At 45.7% G+C, this 19,112-nt stretch overlaps 1 protein-coding gene across 1 annotated transcript; it reads right to left on the bottom strand.

Annotated features, from left to right (window-relative positions):
• Nucleotides 1-3,642: 3,642 nt before the first annotated feature.
• LOC103116111 (zinc finger protein 3-like) lies at nt 3,643-15,344 on the bottom strand. The gene is given in 6 exon segments (XM_060184188.1): nt 3,643-4,573; nt 4,725-4,817; nt 5,067-5,193; nt 10,357-10,362; nt 10,364-10,486; nt 14,842-15,344. Coding segments are annotated over 6 exon segments (1,077 nt in total). The 5' UTR covers nt 14,959-15,344; the 3' UTR covers nt 3,643-3,962.
• Nucleotides 15,345-19,112: the final 3,768 nt, after the last annotated feature.

Here is a 19,112-nt window from a genome sequence, read left to right as displayed (position 1 = left end):
GCAACCCTGCCCCTACAAGTGGGGACCAGGGGCTTGAACCCAGATCCTTGTGCACTGAAATGTATGCACTTGACCAGGTGCGCCACCACCTGGCCCCTCTGCATAATTTAATGTGATTCTTTATATGAATAACCTTTCAGTACTTCATTATATCATTTAATGAGTGAGATACAGTAAGACAGAAAGAGCAAGGCACAAGGACTGGTGTTAAGGATCCTGGTTTGAGCCCCCAGCTCCCCACCTGCAGGGGAGTCACTTCACGGGTGGTGAAGCAGGTCTGCAGGTGTCTGTCTTTCTCTCCCCCTGTCTTCCCCTCCTCTCTCCATTTCTCTCTGTCCTTTCCAACAGCGACAACAACAATAAAACAAGGGCAACAAAAGGGAATAAATATTTTAAAAATCTATATAAAAATAATAAAAGAAAAACCCATGGACGAGAGAGACAGCATTATAATTATGCAAATAGACTCTCCTGCATGAGGCTTTGAGGGTCTTGGTTCTATCTATGGCATCACCATCAGCAAGAGCTGAACAGGGCTATGGTTAAGAATAAATAAAACTTTTAAAATATTTATTTATTCCCTTTTGTTGCCCTTGTTATTTTACTGTTGTAGTTATTATTGTTGTTGTCACTGTTGGATAGGACAAAGAGAAATGGAGAGATAGGGGGAAGACAGAGGGAGAGAGAAAGACAGACACCTGCAGACCTGCTTCACCGCCTGTAAAGTGACTTCCCTGCAGGTGGGCTCGAACTGGGAGCCTTAGGCCGGTCCTTGTGCTTTGCGCCACCTGCACTTAACCCACTGTGCTACCACCCGACTCCCAGAATAAAAATTTTGAAAGTACACTGGGTGTTGGCATACCAGATTATGTGTACAAATTACCATGTGCAAGGAGATAGGCCAAGCCCCCAGTCCCTGCCTGCAGGGGAAAAGCTTCATGAGTAGTAAAGTAGGTCTACAGGTGCCTCTCTCTTCATTTCCCTTCATATCTCAATTTCTATCCTCTCAGATAAAAAAGGGAAAATGTGATTTTAAAATACTTGTATATCTGGGGGTCAGGCAGTGGTGCACCTGATTGAGTGCATGTATTACAGTGTGCAAGAACTCAGGTTTGAGCCCCTGGTCCCCACCTGCAGGGGCAAAGTTTTGCAAATGGTGAAGCAGGACTGTGGGTGTCTCTCTATGTCCCCTTTCTCAATTTCTGACTGTCTCTAACCAATAAATAAAGATAATAAAAAATGTTTTTCTTTTTTTTTTTTTTTTTTTTGTCTCCAGGGTTATTGCTAGGGCTCGGTGACTGCACCACGAATCTGCTGCTGCTCCTGGAGGCTATTTTTCCCCTTTTGTTGCCCTTTTTTTTTTATTATTATTATCGTTGTGGTTATTATTATTAATGTTGTTATTGATGTCATTGTTGTTGGATAGGACAGAGAGAAATGGAGAGAGGAGGGAAGACAGAGAGGGAGAGAGAAAGACACCTGCAGACGAGCTTCACCACTCGTGAAGTGACCCCCTGCAGGTGGGTAGCCGGGGGCTCAAACTGGGATCCTTATGCCGGTCCTTGCACTTCACGCCACGTGTGCTTAACCCGCTGTGCAACCGCCTGAATCCCATAAAAAATGTTTTTTAAAAAACCTTGTATATCTTTACTCACTTATTGGCTAGAGACAGATAGCAATCTAACATGGAAGGGGGAGATAGTGAGGGAGACAGATAACTGAAGCATTTGTCAAGTTTCACCCCTGCAGATGAAGGGCCCAGAACTACAGTCTGAGTGCCTGGTGGAGTGTGTTTAACTGAGTGCACTCCCACCCTAACCCTTTATTTCACTCTGCTTCTCATCATACTTTTGAGTCATGTCTCACAATGTAAAAGGGTCCATGGATTACCCAGAATCAAGAGTCAAAATTCCTTTATAAAATATTTCAGAAGAGGCCATCTATAGTAACACATCTGATTGAGCACATATGACAATGCTTGAGTGGCTGGGTGGTCACAAAAAACAAACAAGCAGCAGCAACAACAAAAACAACAGATTCCAAGACCCAGCATCTAACTATTGGGGAATGTTTCATAATTGGCGAAACGGTACTATGGGTGTCTTTGTTTCTCTTTAAAGGAGAGTGGTTGTCCCATATCTGAGTAGAGTGAGAAAGGGTCACAAGAGCAAAACACTTGATTTGGGCAGAGGACTATCAGGTCTTTCTCATGTCCCACTCAGTTGGGCGGGCGTGACATCAACGGTTTGCTCCACTGAGCCCAGAGTCCAGGTAGTGGCACAGCTGGTTGAGTGGACATATTCTCGCTCAAAGAACACGGTTCAATAGCACCAGTCCCTAGCTGTGGGCAAAGCTTCAGGAGCAGTAAGCAGTGCTGCAGGTATTTGTCTCCATTACCCTGTCATCTGCTGCTAGCCTCAACACTGTTAAGTAAAATAATTGACTTCAAACAATGGGGGCCCTGCTGCTAGGTGCACCTCAGGTCAACAAGGATATGTGCCCAGTTGGGTAGGAGCAGAAGGTATGTCCAGCAGGGAAGAATATTCCAGAGGGGTTGTCCATGGAGCTGAACCAGGTCAAAGTGCCAGCCACCAAAGAAATGATGAGGAAGTGGTTGGCTGCCACAGCTGAGTTCATGTTACAAAGCCCCAGGCCCCCACCTCTAAGGGTGGGGCTGAATCTTCACAAGTAGTATAGATCTGCTAGATATACATATATTTTTTAAAATTTATTTTCCCTTTTGTTGCCCTTGTTGTTTTTCATTGTTGTAATTATTGTTGTTATTGATGTCATCGTTGTTAGATAAGACAGAAATGGAGAGAGGAGGGGAAAACAGAGGGGGGGAGAGAAAGACAGACACCTGCAGATTTGCCTGTGAAGCAACTCCCCTGCAGGTGGGGAGCAGGGGGCTCAAACGGGGATCCTTATGCTGGTCTTTGCACTTGGCGCCACCTGTGCTTAACCCGCTGCGCTACCGTCCAACTCCCTTATCTTTTTTAAAATTTTTTTTTACTAGAGCACTACTCAACTCTGATTTATGGTGGTGCAGGGGACTGAACCTGGGTTTTGAAGCCTCAGGCGTGAGTCTCTTTGTATAATCATTAAGCCATTTACCCCTGCCTTATTTCCTTACCTCACACTATGCTATCAATTTAGCTGTTCAAGATAAGTAAAATAGTAGAGGAAATGGTAAGTTTGGTAAAGTTAAGATACATCTTCCCGGGAGTTGGGCAGTAGTACAGTGGGCTAAGTGCATGTGGCGCAAAGCGCAAGGGCCGGCATAAGGATCCCGGTTCGAGCCCCCGGCTCCCCACCTGCAGGGGAGTTGCTTTCTCTCCCCATCTTCCCCTCTTCTCTCCATTTCTCTCTGTCCTATCCAACAACAATGACATAAATAACAACAGCAATAATAACTACAACAATAAAAACAACAAGGACAACAAAAGGGAATAAATAAGAAAATATCAAAAAAAAGATTTTATTTATAAATAAGAAATATAGGAAAGAAAGAACCAGGTATCACTCTGGCACACATGCTACTGAGGACTGAAATCAGGAGGTTCAGCTTTATCCAGCACCATCTTTCGAGCCACTCTTCCTGCATTCTATACATACACAGGGATGTTTCACTGTAAACACTAATCTTTTTAAAATCTTTTATTTAATGAGTGAGAGAAATACACACAGGGAAAGACCAGAGCCCTGCTCAGCTCTGACTATGGTGGTGTTGGAAATTTAACCAGATCCTCAGAGCTTTAGGCATGAGAGTCTTTTGCATAACATCATGCTGTATCCTTAGCCCTATTGTGAGTTTTCTGATGCTCCTTGAGATGAGCCTGCCAGGTTTTCCTACATTCTTTCCATTCACAGTGTTTTTCTCCTGTGTGCATTCCATGGTGTCCGATGATGTTCTGATTGTAAAATTAAAAAAATAAATAAATAAATACAACTTTTCTGCATTTTTAACATTCACAAGGATTCTCTCCCATGTGGATTTTCTGATGCCATCTCAGACTTCCATGCCCAGTAGTTTTCTTACTTTCTTTACACTCATAGGGGAGCATTCCTGTATGGGTTCTCTGATGCACTTTCAGACCTCCAAGCCATGAGAAAGTTTTCCTGCATTCTCTACATTCGTAGGGTTTCTCTCCTGTATGAGTTCTCAGATGCTCTCTCAGATAGCCCTGACGGGAAAAAGTTTTCCAACATTCTTTACACTCATAGGGTTTCTCTCCTGTGTGGATACTCTGGTGTCGTTTCAGATTTCCATGGTGGGAGAAAGTTTTCCTACATTCCTTACATTCATAAGATTTCTCTCCTGTGTGGGTTCTCTGATGCCATATCAGACTTCCATGCCATGAGAAAGTTTTTCTGCATTCACTGCATTCATAGGGTTTCTCTCCTGTGTGGGTTCTCTGGTGTCTGATGAGGTAACTTTTGAAAGAAAAAGTTTTCCTGCATTCATGACATTCGTAGGGCTTCTCTCCTGTGTGACTTCTTTCATGGACTTTACGATGGCCCTTCTGGGAGATGTTGGTCCTCCTATATTCTTTAAATTCGAAAAGTTTTTCACCTGTGTGGACAAAACAATGCACATGTGGAATACACAGGGTTTAACATTTCAGGTATCTGCATAGTAGGGGATTTTGTGGTTTGTTGTCCAAAACAACCAAAAACATGGTCCTTTTGATTTTCCTGTCTTCCCTGCCCTCAGTGTTACTAACCTGACAGGCTGTGAATGAGAGGTTTTCTTATACTCCATGGCTCTGCTCCACACTCCAAACTGATGATTACCTCTGGTTTGGTAATGCAAAGCCCTATTGAAAATGAATCATTTCATTCTGAACATCTCTGTTGTTTCATAACTTTAAAAACAAGTAACAGCATAATTCTAAGACTTGTGCAATAAAGAGGAAACATTAGCCTTTTATATATGAGAGCTAAATACCCACTTTTGACTTTTGCTTAGGGGCTTATGCCTCAGTAGGCTATAATTTCACACATATCTCTGTATGTATCATGAAAACACTGTCTCCAGCTGGAAATGACTGTACAGTTTTACTCACCCACGGAGGCCAGGATACTGTATGTCTCCAGCATCACATCTCTGTACAGGCTCCTCTGATCCTCCTCCAGCTCCTGCCACTCCTCCCAGGTAAACATAACAGCTACGTCTTCAAAGGACACCATGTCCTGTAAGGAGAGATTGCCCTTATGAGGTTCCACAACTGGTGAATCAGTGCTGCGGGTGTCTCTCTGTGAGAGACCATCCAGACAGTGTTTCTTAGGACCCTCCAAATGAAAATCTCTCCAAATGTTATCACCATGGTGATAACAGAGAGATCCCTTAGAGGGCTAGGACCATAGCATCTATGGGCAAATGAATACAAGATTCCCTGACTAGGGCCCCAGATGATGAGCTTTTCTAAAATTGGACAAAGTGGCCATCATTAAGTGAACCAGTGCCTATTCTCTTTCCTGATGTGTGTGTGTGTTGCAAGAGACAGACATTAGTGGTGGTCAGGAGTGGTATGGAGTTACACCCCTATTATCTTAAAATTTTGTAAGTCACTACAAATTAACTATAAAAATAAATATTAAAACAACAAGGGCATAAAAAAAGGGGGGAAAAAGAAAATGAGTCCAGTCAACAACAAAAAAGTATATATCTATGGCTCATAATAAAGGGAGAGGAAATTTTTATAAAGGTAAATAAATAAATAAATGTTAAGGGAGTCGGGCGGTAGCGCAGCGGGCTAAGCGCATGTGGCGCAAAGCGCAAGGACCGGCGCAAGGATCCCGGTTCGAGCCCCCTGGCTCCCCACCTGCAGGGGAGTCGCTTCCCAGGCGGTGAAGCAGGTCTGCAGGTGTCTGTCTTTCTCTCCCCCTCTGTCTTCCCCTCCTCTCCCTATTCCTCTGTCCTATCCAACAACAACGACAATAATAACCACAACAGTCAAAATAAATAAATAAATAAATAAATAAATAAGAACTATGTATCTTAGCATGTCCTCATTTCCTCTGCTTTATGTTTGCACAACACATGACCTAATTACCCTGCAATTAACTGTTAACATTTTTGACTTCTCAAACATTAATTGGTGTCTACGGATCATAAGAGACACTTAAGAGCAGGGGAGGCAGTATAATAGTTATGCAAACTGACTCATATGCCTGAGGTTCCAAAGGCCCAGATAAATTCTCTGAACCACCAGAAGCCAGAGCTTGGAAGTGCTCTGCTCTGCTCTGCTCTAAAAAAAAAAAAAAAAAAAAAAGGCATCTATGATGTCACAGCTCTATGCCATGATGCCCAAGGCATAGTTTGATACCTTATGGTCGGGCAGTGGTACACCCAGTTAAGTGCACATAGTACTAAGTACAAGGACCTGCAGAAGGACCAGGTTTCAAGCCCCCCCACTCTCCACTTGCTATGGGAGATACTTCAGGAGTAGTGAAGCAGGTCTGCAGGTATCTCTCCTCTCTTTGTGCCTCCAGGTTTATCGATTGGGTTCTGTGCCTACACTATGAATCCACTGCTCCGGAAGGCCATTTTTCCACTTTTTAAAATTTATTTTTATATTTATTTATTTTCCCTTTTGTTGCCCTTTTTTATTGTTGTTATAATTGTTGTTGTGGTTGTTAGGACAGAGAGAAATGGAGAAAGGAGGGGAAGACAGAGGGAGAGAGAAAGATAAGACACCTGCAGACCTGCTTCACACTGCTTGTGAAGCCACCCCCTCTGCAGCCGTGGGCTTGAACCGGGATCCCTACGCAGACCCTTGCGCTTCCTGCCACCTGAGCTTAACCCGCTGTGCTACCCCCCAACTTTCCTTTTTTATTTTTATAGGACAGAGAGAAATTGAGATGGGAGGGGAAGGTAGAGAGGGGGGAGAGAAAGACCTGCTTCACTGCTTGTGAAGTGACCTCCCTATAGGTAGTGAGCTGGCAGCTAGAACCAGGATCCTTGTGTGGGTCTTCTCACTTCGTACTATGTGCACTTAACCCAGTGTGCTACTGCCGAGAGCCCTCAGTCTCTCCCTGTCTTTTCCTCCCCCTCTCAATTTCTCTATCTTATGAAATAAAATAGAAGGAAAAAGAAAAAAGAAATAATGGCCACCAGGAGTAGTGGTTTTGTAATGCACCACGCCCCAGTGATAACCCTGGAGGAAAATGAACAAATAAATAAGAGAATGAGGTGGTCTGGGAGGTGGTACAGTGGATGAGGTCCTGAGTTCAAATGCTGGCAGCATGTGCCAGAGTGATGTCTGGTTCTTTCTCTTTTTAGCTCCTAATAGTAGTTCAACAGCTTTTTCGTTCAAAGTGGAAATGCTCAACATTGCTAATTATCTAGTCATTCTAAATTAAGTCATCTAAAAGTATTAAATGAATGCACCGGGTTAAGAGCACACAGGACAAAGTGCAAGGATCCCGGTTTGAGGCCCTGGCTCCCCACCCGCAGGGGGGTCGCTTCACAAGTGGTGAAGTAGGTCTTCAGGTGTCTTTCTCTCTCACCCTCTCTGCTCAGCTCTGGCTTATGTTGGTCTGGGGGATTGAACCTGAGACTTTGGAGACTCAGGCATGAGAGTGTCTTTGTATAACCATTATGCCATCTACCCCTGGACCCCCTTCATTTCTTTATTGTATGTCAAACAAGCCTTCTTGGGACTCTTAGTCCAGAGATATATTCCCTAGCACCAGCATTAGTTGGAGGCAAAGAATATGCACTGTAGGGTGGGGATAGGTAGCATAACGGTTATGCAAACATACTCTTATACCTGAGGTTCCAAAAATCCCAAATTCAATCCTCTGCACCACTGTAAGCCAGAGCTGAGCAGTGTGGTAAAAAAAAGAAGAAAGAAAGAGAGAAAGAAAAAAAGAAAGGAAGAAAGAAAGAAAGAAAGAAAGAGAGAAAGAAAGAAAGAGGGAGTTGGGCGGTGGCACAGGGGGCTAAGCGCACGTGGCGCAAAGCGCAAGGACCAGTATAAGGATCCCAGTTTGAGCCCCCGGCTCCCCACCTGCAGGGGAGTCGCTTCACAGGCAATGAAGCAGGTCTGCAGGTGTCTGTCTTTCTCTCCCCCTCTCTGTCTTCCCCTCCTCTCTCTCTCTCCATTTCTCTCAGTCCTATCCAAAACAACAACGACATCAATAACAACAACAACAATAAAAAAACAAGGGCAACAAAAAAGGGGGAAAACAAATAAATAAATAAAAATAAAAAAAGAAAGAAAGAAAGAAAGTGCGTTGTATATGCCATTAGGGTCCTTTGGAAGACTTTGCTGGTGTACAAAATACTTAAGTATTTGGAGCCGGGTGTGGGGCACCGAGTGAACACAGTACCTTGTGCAAGGACATGGGTTTGAGCCCTTGCTCCCCAACCTGTAGGAGAGAAGCTTCCCGAGTGGTGAAGCAGGTCTGCAGGGGTCTCTCTTTCTCTCTCCTTCTCTGTCTCCTCCTCCCTTCTCGATTTCTCTCCATCCCATCAAAAAGATTAAAAAAAAAAAAAAAACAATGACCGTAGGGATCAGTGGATTCGTAGTGCCAGAACCAAGCCTTAGCTAAAGGTCTTAGCATTTTACTTAACTACTAAAGCTTTATCTCCACCTCCACCCAAGTTGCTATAATATTGTTCACAGCATAAGTACATATTATACACTGAAAAACAGTGCGCTATCCTGCTGAGATATTTTGTCCAGGGATGTTTCTAAGCAAGGAAGAGATGTGAAAGACTTGAGCCATTAGGGGCCGGGTACTGGCACATTTGGTTGAGCAATCATTGCAATACACAAGGACCTAGGTTCAAGCCCCCCAGTCCCCACCTAAAGGGGAAAAGCTTTGTGAGTGGTGAAGCAGCATTGCAGGTGTCTCTCTGCTCCCCTTCCCCTCTCAATTTCTGGCCATCTCTATCCAATAAATAAATAAAGATAAAATTTAAAATAAGTAAATAGAAGAATTGAGTATTTAAAATGTTTCTCTGGGGGTCAAGAAATAGATCTGGGTTCAAGCCCCGTGTCCTCACCTATGGAAGGGAGTAAAGTTTCAAGAACAGTGAAAAAGGGCTGCAGGTCTTCCCCCCCCCCCCCCCCCCGCTATATTCTCTATCTACATGGCTCTGCTCCACACTCCAAATTGATAATCAACTCTGATTTGGTAAAATAGCACCCGACTGAAGAGACATTATTCTCTCCTTTTTTTTTTTTATTTTAATGAGGAACTTTTTTTTTTTTAATTAAAGAAATTTTTTGGTATTATTTTTATTTCTTGGATAGGCAGTCAAATATCAAGAGGAAAGGGAGAAATAGAGAGGCAGAGAGAGAGAGAGAGACCTGTAGACCTATTTCACCACTCACAAAGCTTTCCCCCTGCAGGTGGGGACTGGGGGTTGGAACCCAGGTCCCTTACACAATGTAACATGGATGCTCAACCAGGACTGCCACCATCAGGCCCCGAGACACTATTTTCTCTATTTTTGAGTAGCTCTGTGTTTCACAAGCTTTAAAAACAACCAACAGGGGTGAGGGCAGATAACATGATGGTTATGGAAAGAGACTCTCATGCCTGAGACTCTAAAGTCCCAGGTTCAATCCCCCGCACCACCATAGGCCAGGGCTAAAAAACAAAAAAAAGGAGGAGGAGGAGAAAGAGAAGAAAAAAAAGGAGAAGAAGAATGAAAAAGTAGGGCCAAGTGGTAGTGCACCTGGCTAAGCTCACACACTACAGGACCCGGGTTCAATCCCCTGGTCCCCACCTGCAGGGGAGAAAGCTTCACGAGTGGTGAAGCAGGGCTGCAGGTGTCTCTCTGTCTCTCTCCATCTCTCTCTCCCCTTCCCCTCAATGTCTCTCTGTCTCTAGCTAATAAAAATAAAGTTTAAAAAAAAAAAGAAAGAAAGAAAAAAGAAAAAGACAACCAACAGCATAGCTTTCAGATTTAACATAACGCAGGGTAAAGAAATGTTACCTTTGGGAGTCGGGCGACAGCACAGCGGGTTAAGTGCAGGTGGCGAAAAGCACAAAGACCGGCGTAAGGATCCTGGTTCGAGCCCCCGGCTCCCCCGCTGCAGGGGAGTCGCTTCACAGGTGGTGAAGCAGGTCTGCAGGTGTCTGTCTTTCCTTCCCCCTCTCTGTCTTCCCCACCTCTCTCCATTTCTCTCTGTCCTGTCCAAAAACAATGACATCAATAACAATAATAACTACAACAGTAAAAAACTAGAGAGGCAAAACGGAATAAATAAATATTTAAAAAAAAAAAAAGAAATGTTACCTTTGTTCATCTGCTTGGCAGCTTGTACTTCAGCAGATTTCAATTTTACATTCAACATCGCCTATGTTCTGTGGAGATCAATGTGGGGCTTCACTCACCCATGGAGGCCAGAAGGCTGTCTCCAAACTCTGGCATCTCATCCCTGTACAGGCTCCTCTGATCCTTCTCCAACTCCCGCCACTCCTCCCAGGTAAACATCACAGCCACATCTTCAAAGGACACCATGGCCTGGAATGAAATAGAACTGTTGTTGTCTCTCTGTCTCTCTCCTTCTCTCTCGCCTCCTCCCCCTCTCAATTTCTGAGTAAAGATTTTTTTTTTTAAAAAAAGAGGTAAGAAAAAAAAAAAGGGAGTTGGGCCGTAATGCAGCCAGTTAAGCGCAGGTGGCGCAAAGCGCAAGGACCAGCCTAAGGATCCCGGTTTGAGCCCCCGGCTCCCCACCTGCAGGGGAGTCGTTTCACAAGCGGTGAGGCAGGTCTGCAGGTATCTTTTTCTCCCCCTCTCTGTCTTCCCCTCCTCTCTCCATTTCTCTCTGTCCTATCCAACAACGACAACATTAATAACAACTACAACAATAAAAACAACAAGGGCAACAAAAGGGAATAATTTTTTAAAAAAAATGGCTAGATTTTCCATGTGCTTTCCTAATTGGAAAAAAAAAGAAAAAAGAAAAAAAAAATAGCTGCTGAGAAGGAATGGATTTGTAGTGCTGGCAACGAGCCCCTACCACTAACCCTGGTGGCAATAAATAAAATAAAAAATGTCTTAAACGGGGAGTCGGGCAGTGGGTTAATCGCACATGGCACAAAGAGTAAGGACCAGAATAAGGATCCCGGTTTGAGCCGTACTCCCCCCAACAGCCCCTCCTTTGCCCACCTGCAGGGGAGTCACTTCACAGGCAATGAAGCAGGTATGCAGGTGTCTGTCTTTTTCTCTCTCTCTGTCCTATCTAACAACATCATCAACAACAACAGTAACTATAACAACAAGAAAAGAAAAACAACAAGGGCAACAAAAGGGAAAATTAAAAAATAATAATAATAAATATATGTATTAAAAAATTTAAATGTCTTAAATGTGACTAAAAAAGCTGGATAAGGGCAAGAGACTGGCACACGTTAATAACGATGTCCCTTTTGGTCACTACCAGGCCACTCCATCATCTGGGGCCCGAGTCAGGGAATCCTGGGAATCTCACATAGATATGATGGGCCCAGACCTCTAACTGATTCTTTACTCCACCATCACTGCTTATCTCCATCAGGAACAACATCATAAATCCTCCTGTGGGCCTCTACAGGACCTTGTCCTCAATGTGGAACAATGGTCGGCACTGCCCTGCTCTCTGAAGGGATGCTGGGTCACCCTCATCTGTCACTTGAGGAAGACGGGTCCCGAAATGAGCGCAGCCTAGAATGTTCCCAGCTGTGACCACGGACTGTGAGCTCAGACCGACAGGGACTCAAGAGGTCCACACAGTGCTAAATATAAATAAAACAGGAGCCCTTAGGGGGCTGGGCGGTAGCGCAGTGGGCTAAGCCCACGTGGCACAAAGGACAAGGACTTGCGTAGGGACCCCTGTTCAAGCCCCCGGCTCCCCACCTGCAGGGGAGTCGCTTCACAGGCGGTGAAGCAGGTCTGCAGGTGTTTATGTCTCTCTCTCTCCCCCTCCTCTCTCCATCTCTCTCTGTCCTATCCAACGACAACAATAATAATAACCACCACAACAACAGACAAGAAGATCAACAAAAGGAGAAAAATAGCCTCCAGGAGCAGTGGATTCGTAGTGCAGGCACCAAGCCCCAGCAATAACCCTGGAGGCACAAAAAGAAAAAAAAAAACCCACAAGCCCTGGGTCAAGTTGATGGGGTAAACAGTTAATTGTATTTATATATATATATACTTTCCTCCTGTTTGGAAGCTACTCTCTATCCTATTCCAGCTTTCCAGTTCTAGTCTCAACTCTGACCCCATCTTCCCAGAAAAAATTTTCAGTTCATCTCCATGTTCACTATGAAGCTCCAGCAAAAAATTACTGAATTCATGGGTCACTTGGAATATACCAAAAAGACTTCCTAGCTTCTTCCAACATGAAGACCCCCCCCCCCCCATGTTCATCTGCTCTATTCCTACTGTGGGAAATAGCGCAAAACACACTATTTCTATGACTTAAAACAAGGACTGAGAACTTATGAGTCATGAGCAAACCAAAGATTTACATATATAATATGCAAGGGTATAAACCAGCAAGTGTGCCAAAAGCAATTTTCAGAGCTTTATTATACATCCTGGACATGGGAACAACCTGTCCTCTTCCCCTTTGGCGAGACGGAATTGGCTCACAATCTACCCACGTTCAGAAAAAGGGGATGGGGCGGCTATTAGGAGGGACTATAGTGAGAAAGGAAGTGCAACGAAAGGGATTTTGGCCAGGACAATGTGGCTATATTGAGAAAGACAGATTGGGGAAGGGGCTTTTGGCCAGGAAGTCTGAGTTTACAATGTGTGGCTATAATGGAAATGGGAGATTGTGGAAGGGGCTGGGAAGTCTAAACCAATTTTGAAGAAAAACAAGGCAAGGTTGTAGTCCCACAGACGTGTAAAAGTCAGGGGTCTGTAGTCGGACTGCATTGACAGACATCAATGAAAAGGCTACAACCAACCAGGCTATATTTCTCACACTGTCTTTGGGTTCCTGACTATTAAACAATTCGTTCTGCTTTTTATTTTGATGCTTTCTAGCCGCCAAGTTGCAGGTGCTACATGATGCCAACCTGACTTCTGTGGACAGACGATTTCACCAATATGTCCTGGAGCCCCACTTCCCCAGAGCCCTGCCCCACTAGGGAAAGAGAGAGACAGGCTGGGAGTGTGGATCCACCTGCCGACACCCATGTCTAATACGGACACAGGACACATTGGTGAGGTCGTCTGCCCAGACAAGTCAGCTTGGCATCCTGGTAGCATCTCCAACTTGAGGGGTCACGTTATATATAGCACAGCGAGTTAAGCGCATGTGGCGCAAAACTCAAGGCGTAAAGACCCGGGTTCGAGCCCCCAGCTCCCCACCTGCAGGGGAGTCGCTTCACTGGTGGTGTCTTTCTCTCCCCCTTTCTGTCTTCCCCTCCTCTCTCCATTTCTCTCTGTCCTATCCAACAACATCAACAATAATAATAACCACAACGATAAAAAACAAAGGCGACCAAAAAAAAAAAGGAAAAATAATAAAATCTTTAAAAAGATATAAAGCAGGACAAACTGTTGAATCATCAGGAACCTAAGGGTATGAATAGAGCTGATGAGATGTGTGTGTGTGTGTGTGTGGGGGGGGGGTCTCCATGTGGGAAAAAGTGAGCAGGTCTATTTTAGGCATATTCCAAGGAGCCCATCACTTAAACTAATTTTTGCCTGAGCTTGACAGATAACATGCAGGTGGCTGAAAAGCATTAAGCTGTAAAGCCACCATCAACCAGAGTTGATCAGTGCTCTGGGAGGGGGAAAAAAAAAAAAGACACACACTGTGACCCCTTAGCCTCCCAGGCATGGGTAGCACAGATGGCGCTGAGGGCCCACTGCGCATGCGTGCTCGGCCCCTTGAAGCCTGGGCCTCCTCTGAGCTGTGGACACTCAGGACCAGGCCTTGGCCCCGCCCCCGATCCCCACTGCGCCTGCGTATACTCAGGGAGCAGCGGGCAGGCAGAACGAGGCCACGCCCCTTACACCCCCCCCCCCCCCGTGCAGCCTCCGGAAACTCAAGTGCGCCTGCGCGCCCAACCCCACGCAGCGGTACCGCCTACCCGGGAGCTGCGGACACCGAGGGCAACACGTCCGCGGAATGGCGGCCTGGGGACGGGGTCGGGCCCTGCAGCCGGGGCCACGGGAGGCGGGTGGCTTCCCCCACCCCATCCCCGGGGGCAGGGAGCTCACGACGCGGTCCCAGCATCCCTCCATCGCTGCCCGCCCGCGAGACGTCCCGATCGCAGGCGACCCAGGCCCCGGTCCCGCAGCCCCACCAGCCCCGGGGCTCCCCCTGTGCCCGCCCTGCCTCCCTGGGGCTCACCGGGGACCGGCACCCCCACCGCGCTCCCCGTTGAGGTGCGCCCGAGAGGGAGCAAGATGGCGCTGCTCTGGCGCCCCTTCCGCTTCCGGCTGGCGGCGGGGGCGGGACTGCGGGGCGAACTGTCAATCACATTCAACTGCGTTCCAGGCCAGCTGGAAAAGAACTGACAGGAGGGAGTGGGCGGGGCCTAGGCAGCTGGAGGGCGGGGCTAAGGAGTGACCACAATTCCAATTAAAAGGACAGCATCTTTTTTCTTTTTTTTTTAATTAAAAAACTTTTTTTTTTTCAAACTAGAGCACTACTCAGCTCGGGTTGATGGTGGTGCAGGGGACTGAACCTGGGACTTTGGAGCCTCAGCTGTGAGAGTTTCTCCGCATAACCGTTATGCTATCTACCCTCCACCCTAAAAATGATCTTAAATTTTAGTGATTGATTTAATAATGATTGACAAGGTTGTAGGCTAAGAGGGGTACAGTTCCCACCACCGGAGTTCCGTTTCCCCTCCCCTCTATTGGAAGCTTACCTCTTCTTGATCCCTCTGGGAGTATGGACCAAAGATCTTTATGGGGTGCAGAAGGTGGGAGGCCTGGCTTCTATAATTGCTTCTTTCCTGGACATGGGCAATGGCAGGTCCATCCATACTCCTAAAATTTTTTTTTCATCTTTATTTATTGGATAGAGAGAAACTGAGAGGGAAGGGGGAGATAGGAAGAGAGACACCTGCAACCCTGGTTCACCACTGGAGAAGTTCCCCCCAGGCTTGAACCTGGGTCCTTGCACACTGTAACGTGCACTTACCCAGGTGTGCCACCACCGTGCCCCGCACCTTTTTTTGTTGTTTCCGTGCATAGAGTTACAAAAAAAAAAACTATATGGAGAGTCCTTTAAGAAATACAAATTGGAGCGCAAGGACCAGCGTAAGGATCCCGGTTCGAAACAAGGGCAACAAAAGGGAATAAATAAAATATTTAAAATAAAAGAAAAATAAATACAATTTGGGAGCCGGAAGGTAGAGCAGCCGGTTAAGCGCATGTGGCGCAAAGCGCAAGGATCCTGGTTCGAGCCCCCGGCTCCCCACCTGCAGGGGAGTCGCTTCACAGGTGGTGAAGCAGTTCTGCAGGTGTCTGTCTTTCTCTCCCCCTGTTTTCCCCTCTTCTCTCCATTTCTCTCTGTCCTATCCAACAATGATGACATCAACAATAACTACAACAATAAAAAGGCAACAAAAAGTTACTATTTTTTAAAATAAAAAAAAAAAAGAAATGTAAATTGGGCAAGGGTAGGTAGCATAATGATTATGAAGAGGCTCTTGGGCCTGAGGTTCCAAAGTACCAGGTTCAATCTTCTGCACCACCATAAGCCAGAGCTTAAAAGTGCTCAAAAAAAAAAAAAAAAAAAAGGTGTCAGGCGGTGACACAGCAGGTTAAGCGCACGTGGCGCCAATCGCAAGGACCAGAATCAGGATCCCGGTTCCAGCCGTGGCTCCCCACCTGCAGGGGCTGCCTTGTCAGGTCTGTCTGTCTGTCTCCCTTCTCAGTTTCTCTCTGGCTCTGTCCAATAAATACTTTTTAAACAATGTAATTAGGGCGGAGGGTGGATAGCATAATGGTTATGCAAAGAGACTCTCATGCTTGAGGCTCCACAAAGACCCATGTTCAATTCCCCCGCACCACCATGAGCAAGAGCTGAAGAGTGCTCTGGTAACAAGAAAATAAAATAAACAATGTAGTTAACTACAGGCAGGTTGTAATGCATCTGGTGGAAAACAGGTCAAAATGCTCAAGGACCTGGATTCAAGCTCCTGGTCACCACCCATAGTGAGAAAACTTTTCAAGTGTTGATGCAGTGCTGAAAGTATCTCTCTTCTCCTTCCCTCTCAGTTTCACTCTATCAAAAATATTTTTAAAAATATATAATCAAATATAAAAGGATTTTCTCATCTCTAAATTTCATCCCTTCCAATATGGTTAAAAACAATATAATGTGGAGTTGGGTGGTAGCACAGTGGGTTAAGCGCAGGTGGCGCAAAGCACAAGGACCAACGGAAGGATCCCGGTTTGAGCCCCCAGCTCCCCACCTGCAAGGGAGTCGCTTCACAGGCGGTGAAGCAGGTCTGCAGGTGTCTATCTTTCCCCCTCTGTCTTCCCCTCCTCTCTCCATTTCTCTCTGTCCTATCTAACAACTACAATATCAATTACAACAACAATAACTACAACAATAAAACTAGGGCAACAAAAGGGAATAAATAAATAAATATAAAAAAATTAGAAAAAAAAACCAAACAATATAATGAAACTAAAATACTTCAAACATTTATGGAGCAGACCAGGCAGTGGTGCACCTAGTTAAGCACACACATCACAGCCTTCAAGGACCCGGGTTCAAGCCCCTGGTCCCTACCTTCAGGGAGAAAGCTTCATTGAGTGGTGAAGCAGGGCTGTAGGTGTCTCTCTATCTCCCCTGCCCCTCTCAATTTCTGTCTCTATCCAATAATAAATATTTTTAAAAAGAAAATGTGGGACCTGGATTATCCATCTGATTTTGGGGTGTTATCTGGTTGAGTAAGGAAAAAGCTGTCACCCAGAAACCGACTGTTACACATGTATCTAGGGCTTTTGCAGGGGGTGGGGGGAGTACTGGTATACCCTCAGCCTGGACATGAACCATGAACCAGGATGCAAAGCCCTTATGCTGCCTCACCTAGAATGGAGAGACTTGGGATTTGACATTTGAGGTAGAACAGGCTTTTGATCCCAAGTGCAAGTTTGAAAAGGACTGAAGAAGGTATTCCCATAAGGAGAAACCTCTAACTGCTGTTTAGTTGGCCGTGCAAGTCATAAAAACTCTAACAGGACATCAGGTCTTGGATGTGCAAACCACATATCCTATTGAAGCATGGGTCCAGGATGTGGACTACATACCTCTCTGGAAAGGTGTGTCATATAAGACTCAAGACCACCAGTAGGCTCTCCTTCCCAACAGGAAGACCTGCCCAATTCCACCCTCGCTTGCCAGCTCCAGTCTCCCTCCTAGGGGCTCCCCCCAGCAGACGGGATCTGGCTTCAGAGTAGACAGACTCCAGGCATTCCTCTCCCAAGGAGAGGCTAGGCTCTCCAGCACCCAATTTCTTAACTTCATCGCTCTAGGGGGTTGGGTGGTAGTGCAGTGGGTTAAGCGCATGTGGCGCGAAGTACAAGGACCCGGCCTAAGGATCCCGGTTCGAGCTGCAGGGGAGTCGCTTCATAGGTGGTGAAGCAGGTCTGCAGGTGTCTTATCTTTCTCTCCCCCTATCTTCCCCTCCTCTCTCCATTTCTCTCTGTCCTATCCAACGATAACATCAATAACAATAACTACAACAACAATTAAAAAAAAAAGGACAAAAACCAGAGTTTGAGGCCCCCAGTCCTCACCTACAGGTGGATCATTCACAAGTGGTGACACAGGTCTGCAGGTGTCTATTTCCCTTTCTCTATCTTCCCCTCCTCTCTCAATTTCTCTCTGTCCTGTCCAAAAAAAAAAAAAAAAAAAATCATCGCTCTACTTCAAGAGCTTCAGAAGGTCCCTCTAGTACCAACTTATAGCACCCTCCCTGTCAGGTGCTGGATTTGAGGGGCTTGGAGGAGGCACTGAGCAATCCTGAAGGGTTGGCTGACTGGTTGGAGGTGTGGTAGGCTATCCATGCTGAACCTGAGATCCCCCGGAATGCCAGACCTTTCCTGGTGAAAAGGACCAAGGGAACCCAAGAGTCCGCTCAGCCCTCACATGTGGAGTGACTACTGATACTGCAAAGCGTGTGTCTGTGCCCTGTGGAGCAGAGTAGGGTCTGTGACCAGGGGAAGGGGTGGTGAGGAGCAAAGTAGGTGTCTAGAAGAGATGGGCATTGCAAAGGGTTGGTCACAAAGCTTCACACATGGTATAGCTTTACTGCAGGTACCTCTTTATCTCCCTCTCTATCTCCCCCTATACTATCAGTTTTATCTAGTCAATATCATTAAAATGTGAAAAAGAAATGAAGAGGTTGCTCAAGTTAAAAAAAAAATTATGGGAGTTGGGCGGAAGTGCAGCAGGTCACACACAAGTGGCGCAAAGCGCAAGGACTGGCGTAAGGATACTGGTTCAAGCCCCTGGCTCCCCACCTGCAGGGGAGTCGCTTCACAGGCGGTGAAGCAGGTCTGCAGGTGTCTATCTTTTTCTCCCCTTCTCTGTCTTCCCCTCCTCTCTCCATTTCTCTCTATGTCCTATCCAACAAAGATAACAGCAACAATAACTACAACAATAAAACAAGAGCAATAAAGGGGAATATTTTTTTAAAAAATTACCTACATTCTCTACATATTCTTTTTTAAAAAAATGTTTTTAAAAATTTTTTTATATTTATTTATTCCCTTTTGTTGCCCTTGTTGTTTTATTGTTGTAGTTATTATTGATGTCATTGTTGTTGGATAGGACAGAGAGAAATGGAGAGAGGAGGGGAAGACAGAGAGGGGGAGAGAAAGATAGATACCTGCAGACCTGTTTCACTGCTTGTGAAGCGACTCCCCTGCAGGTGGGGAGCAAGGGGGCTTGAACTGGGATTCTTATTCCGGTCCTTGCGCTTTGCGCCACCTGCGCTTAACCCACTGCGCTACCGCCTGACTCCTTGGGATTCTTAATTGTTACTATTTTTTAAATATTTTATTTTAATGAGAGACCAGAGCATCACTCAGCTAGAGTTTATGGTGGCTCTGAGGATTAAACCTGGGCCCTTAGAGCTTCAGGCATGACAGTCCATAACATTATGCTGTCTCCTTAGCC

Source organism: Erinaceus europaeus, unplaced genomic scaffold (assembly GCF_950295315.1).
Source record: "Erinaceus europaeus unplaced genomic scaffold, mEriEur2.1 scaffold_420, whole genome shotgun sequence".
In the NCBI taxonomy this organism is placed as follows: domain Eukaryota; kingdom Metazoa; phylum Chordata; class Mammalia; order Eulipotyphla; family Erinaceidae; genus Erinaceus; species Erinaceus europaeus.
Note: the sequence above shows the minus strand (reverse complement) of the source record. Positions and strands in the feature narration are given on the sequence as shown.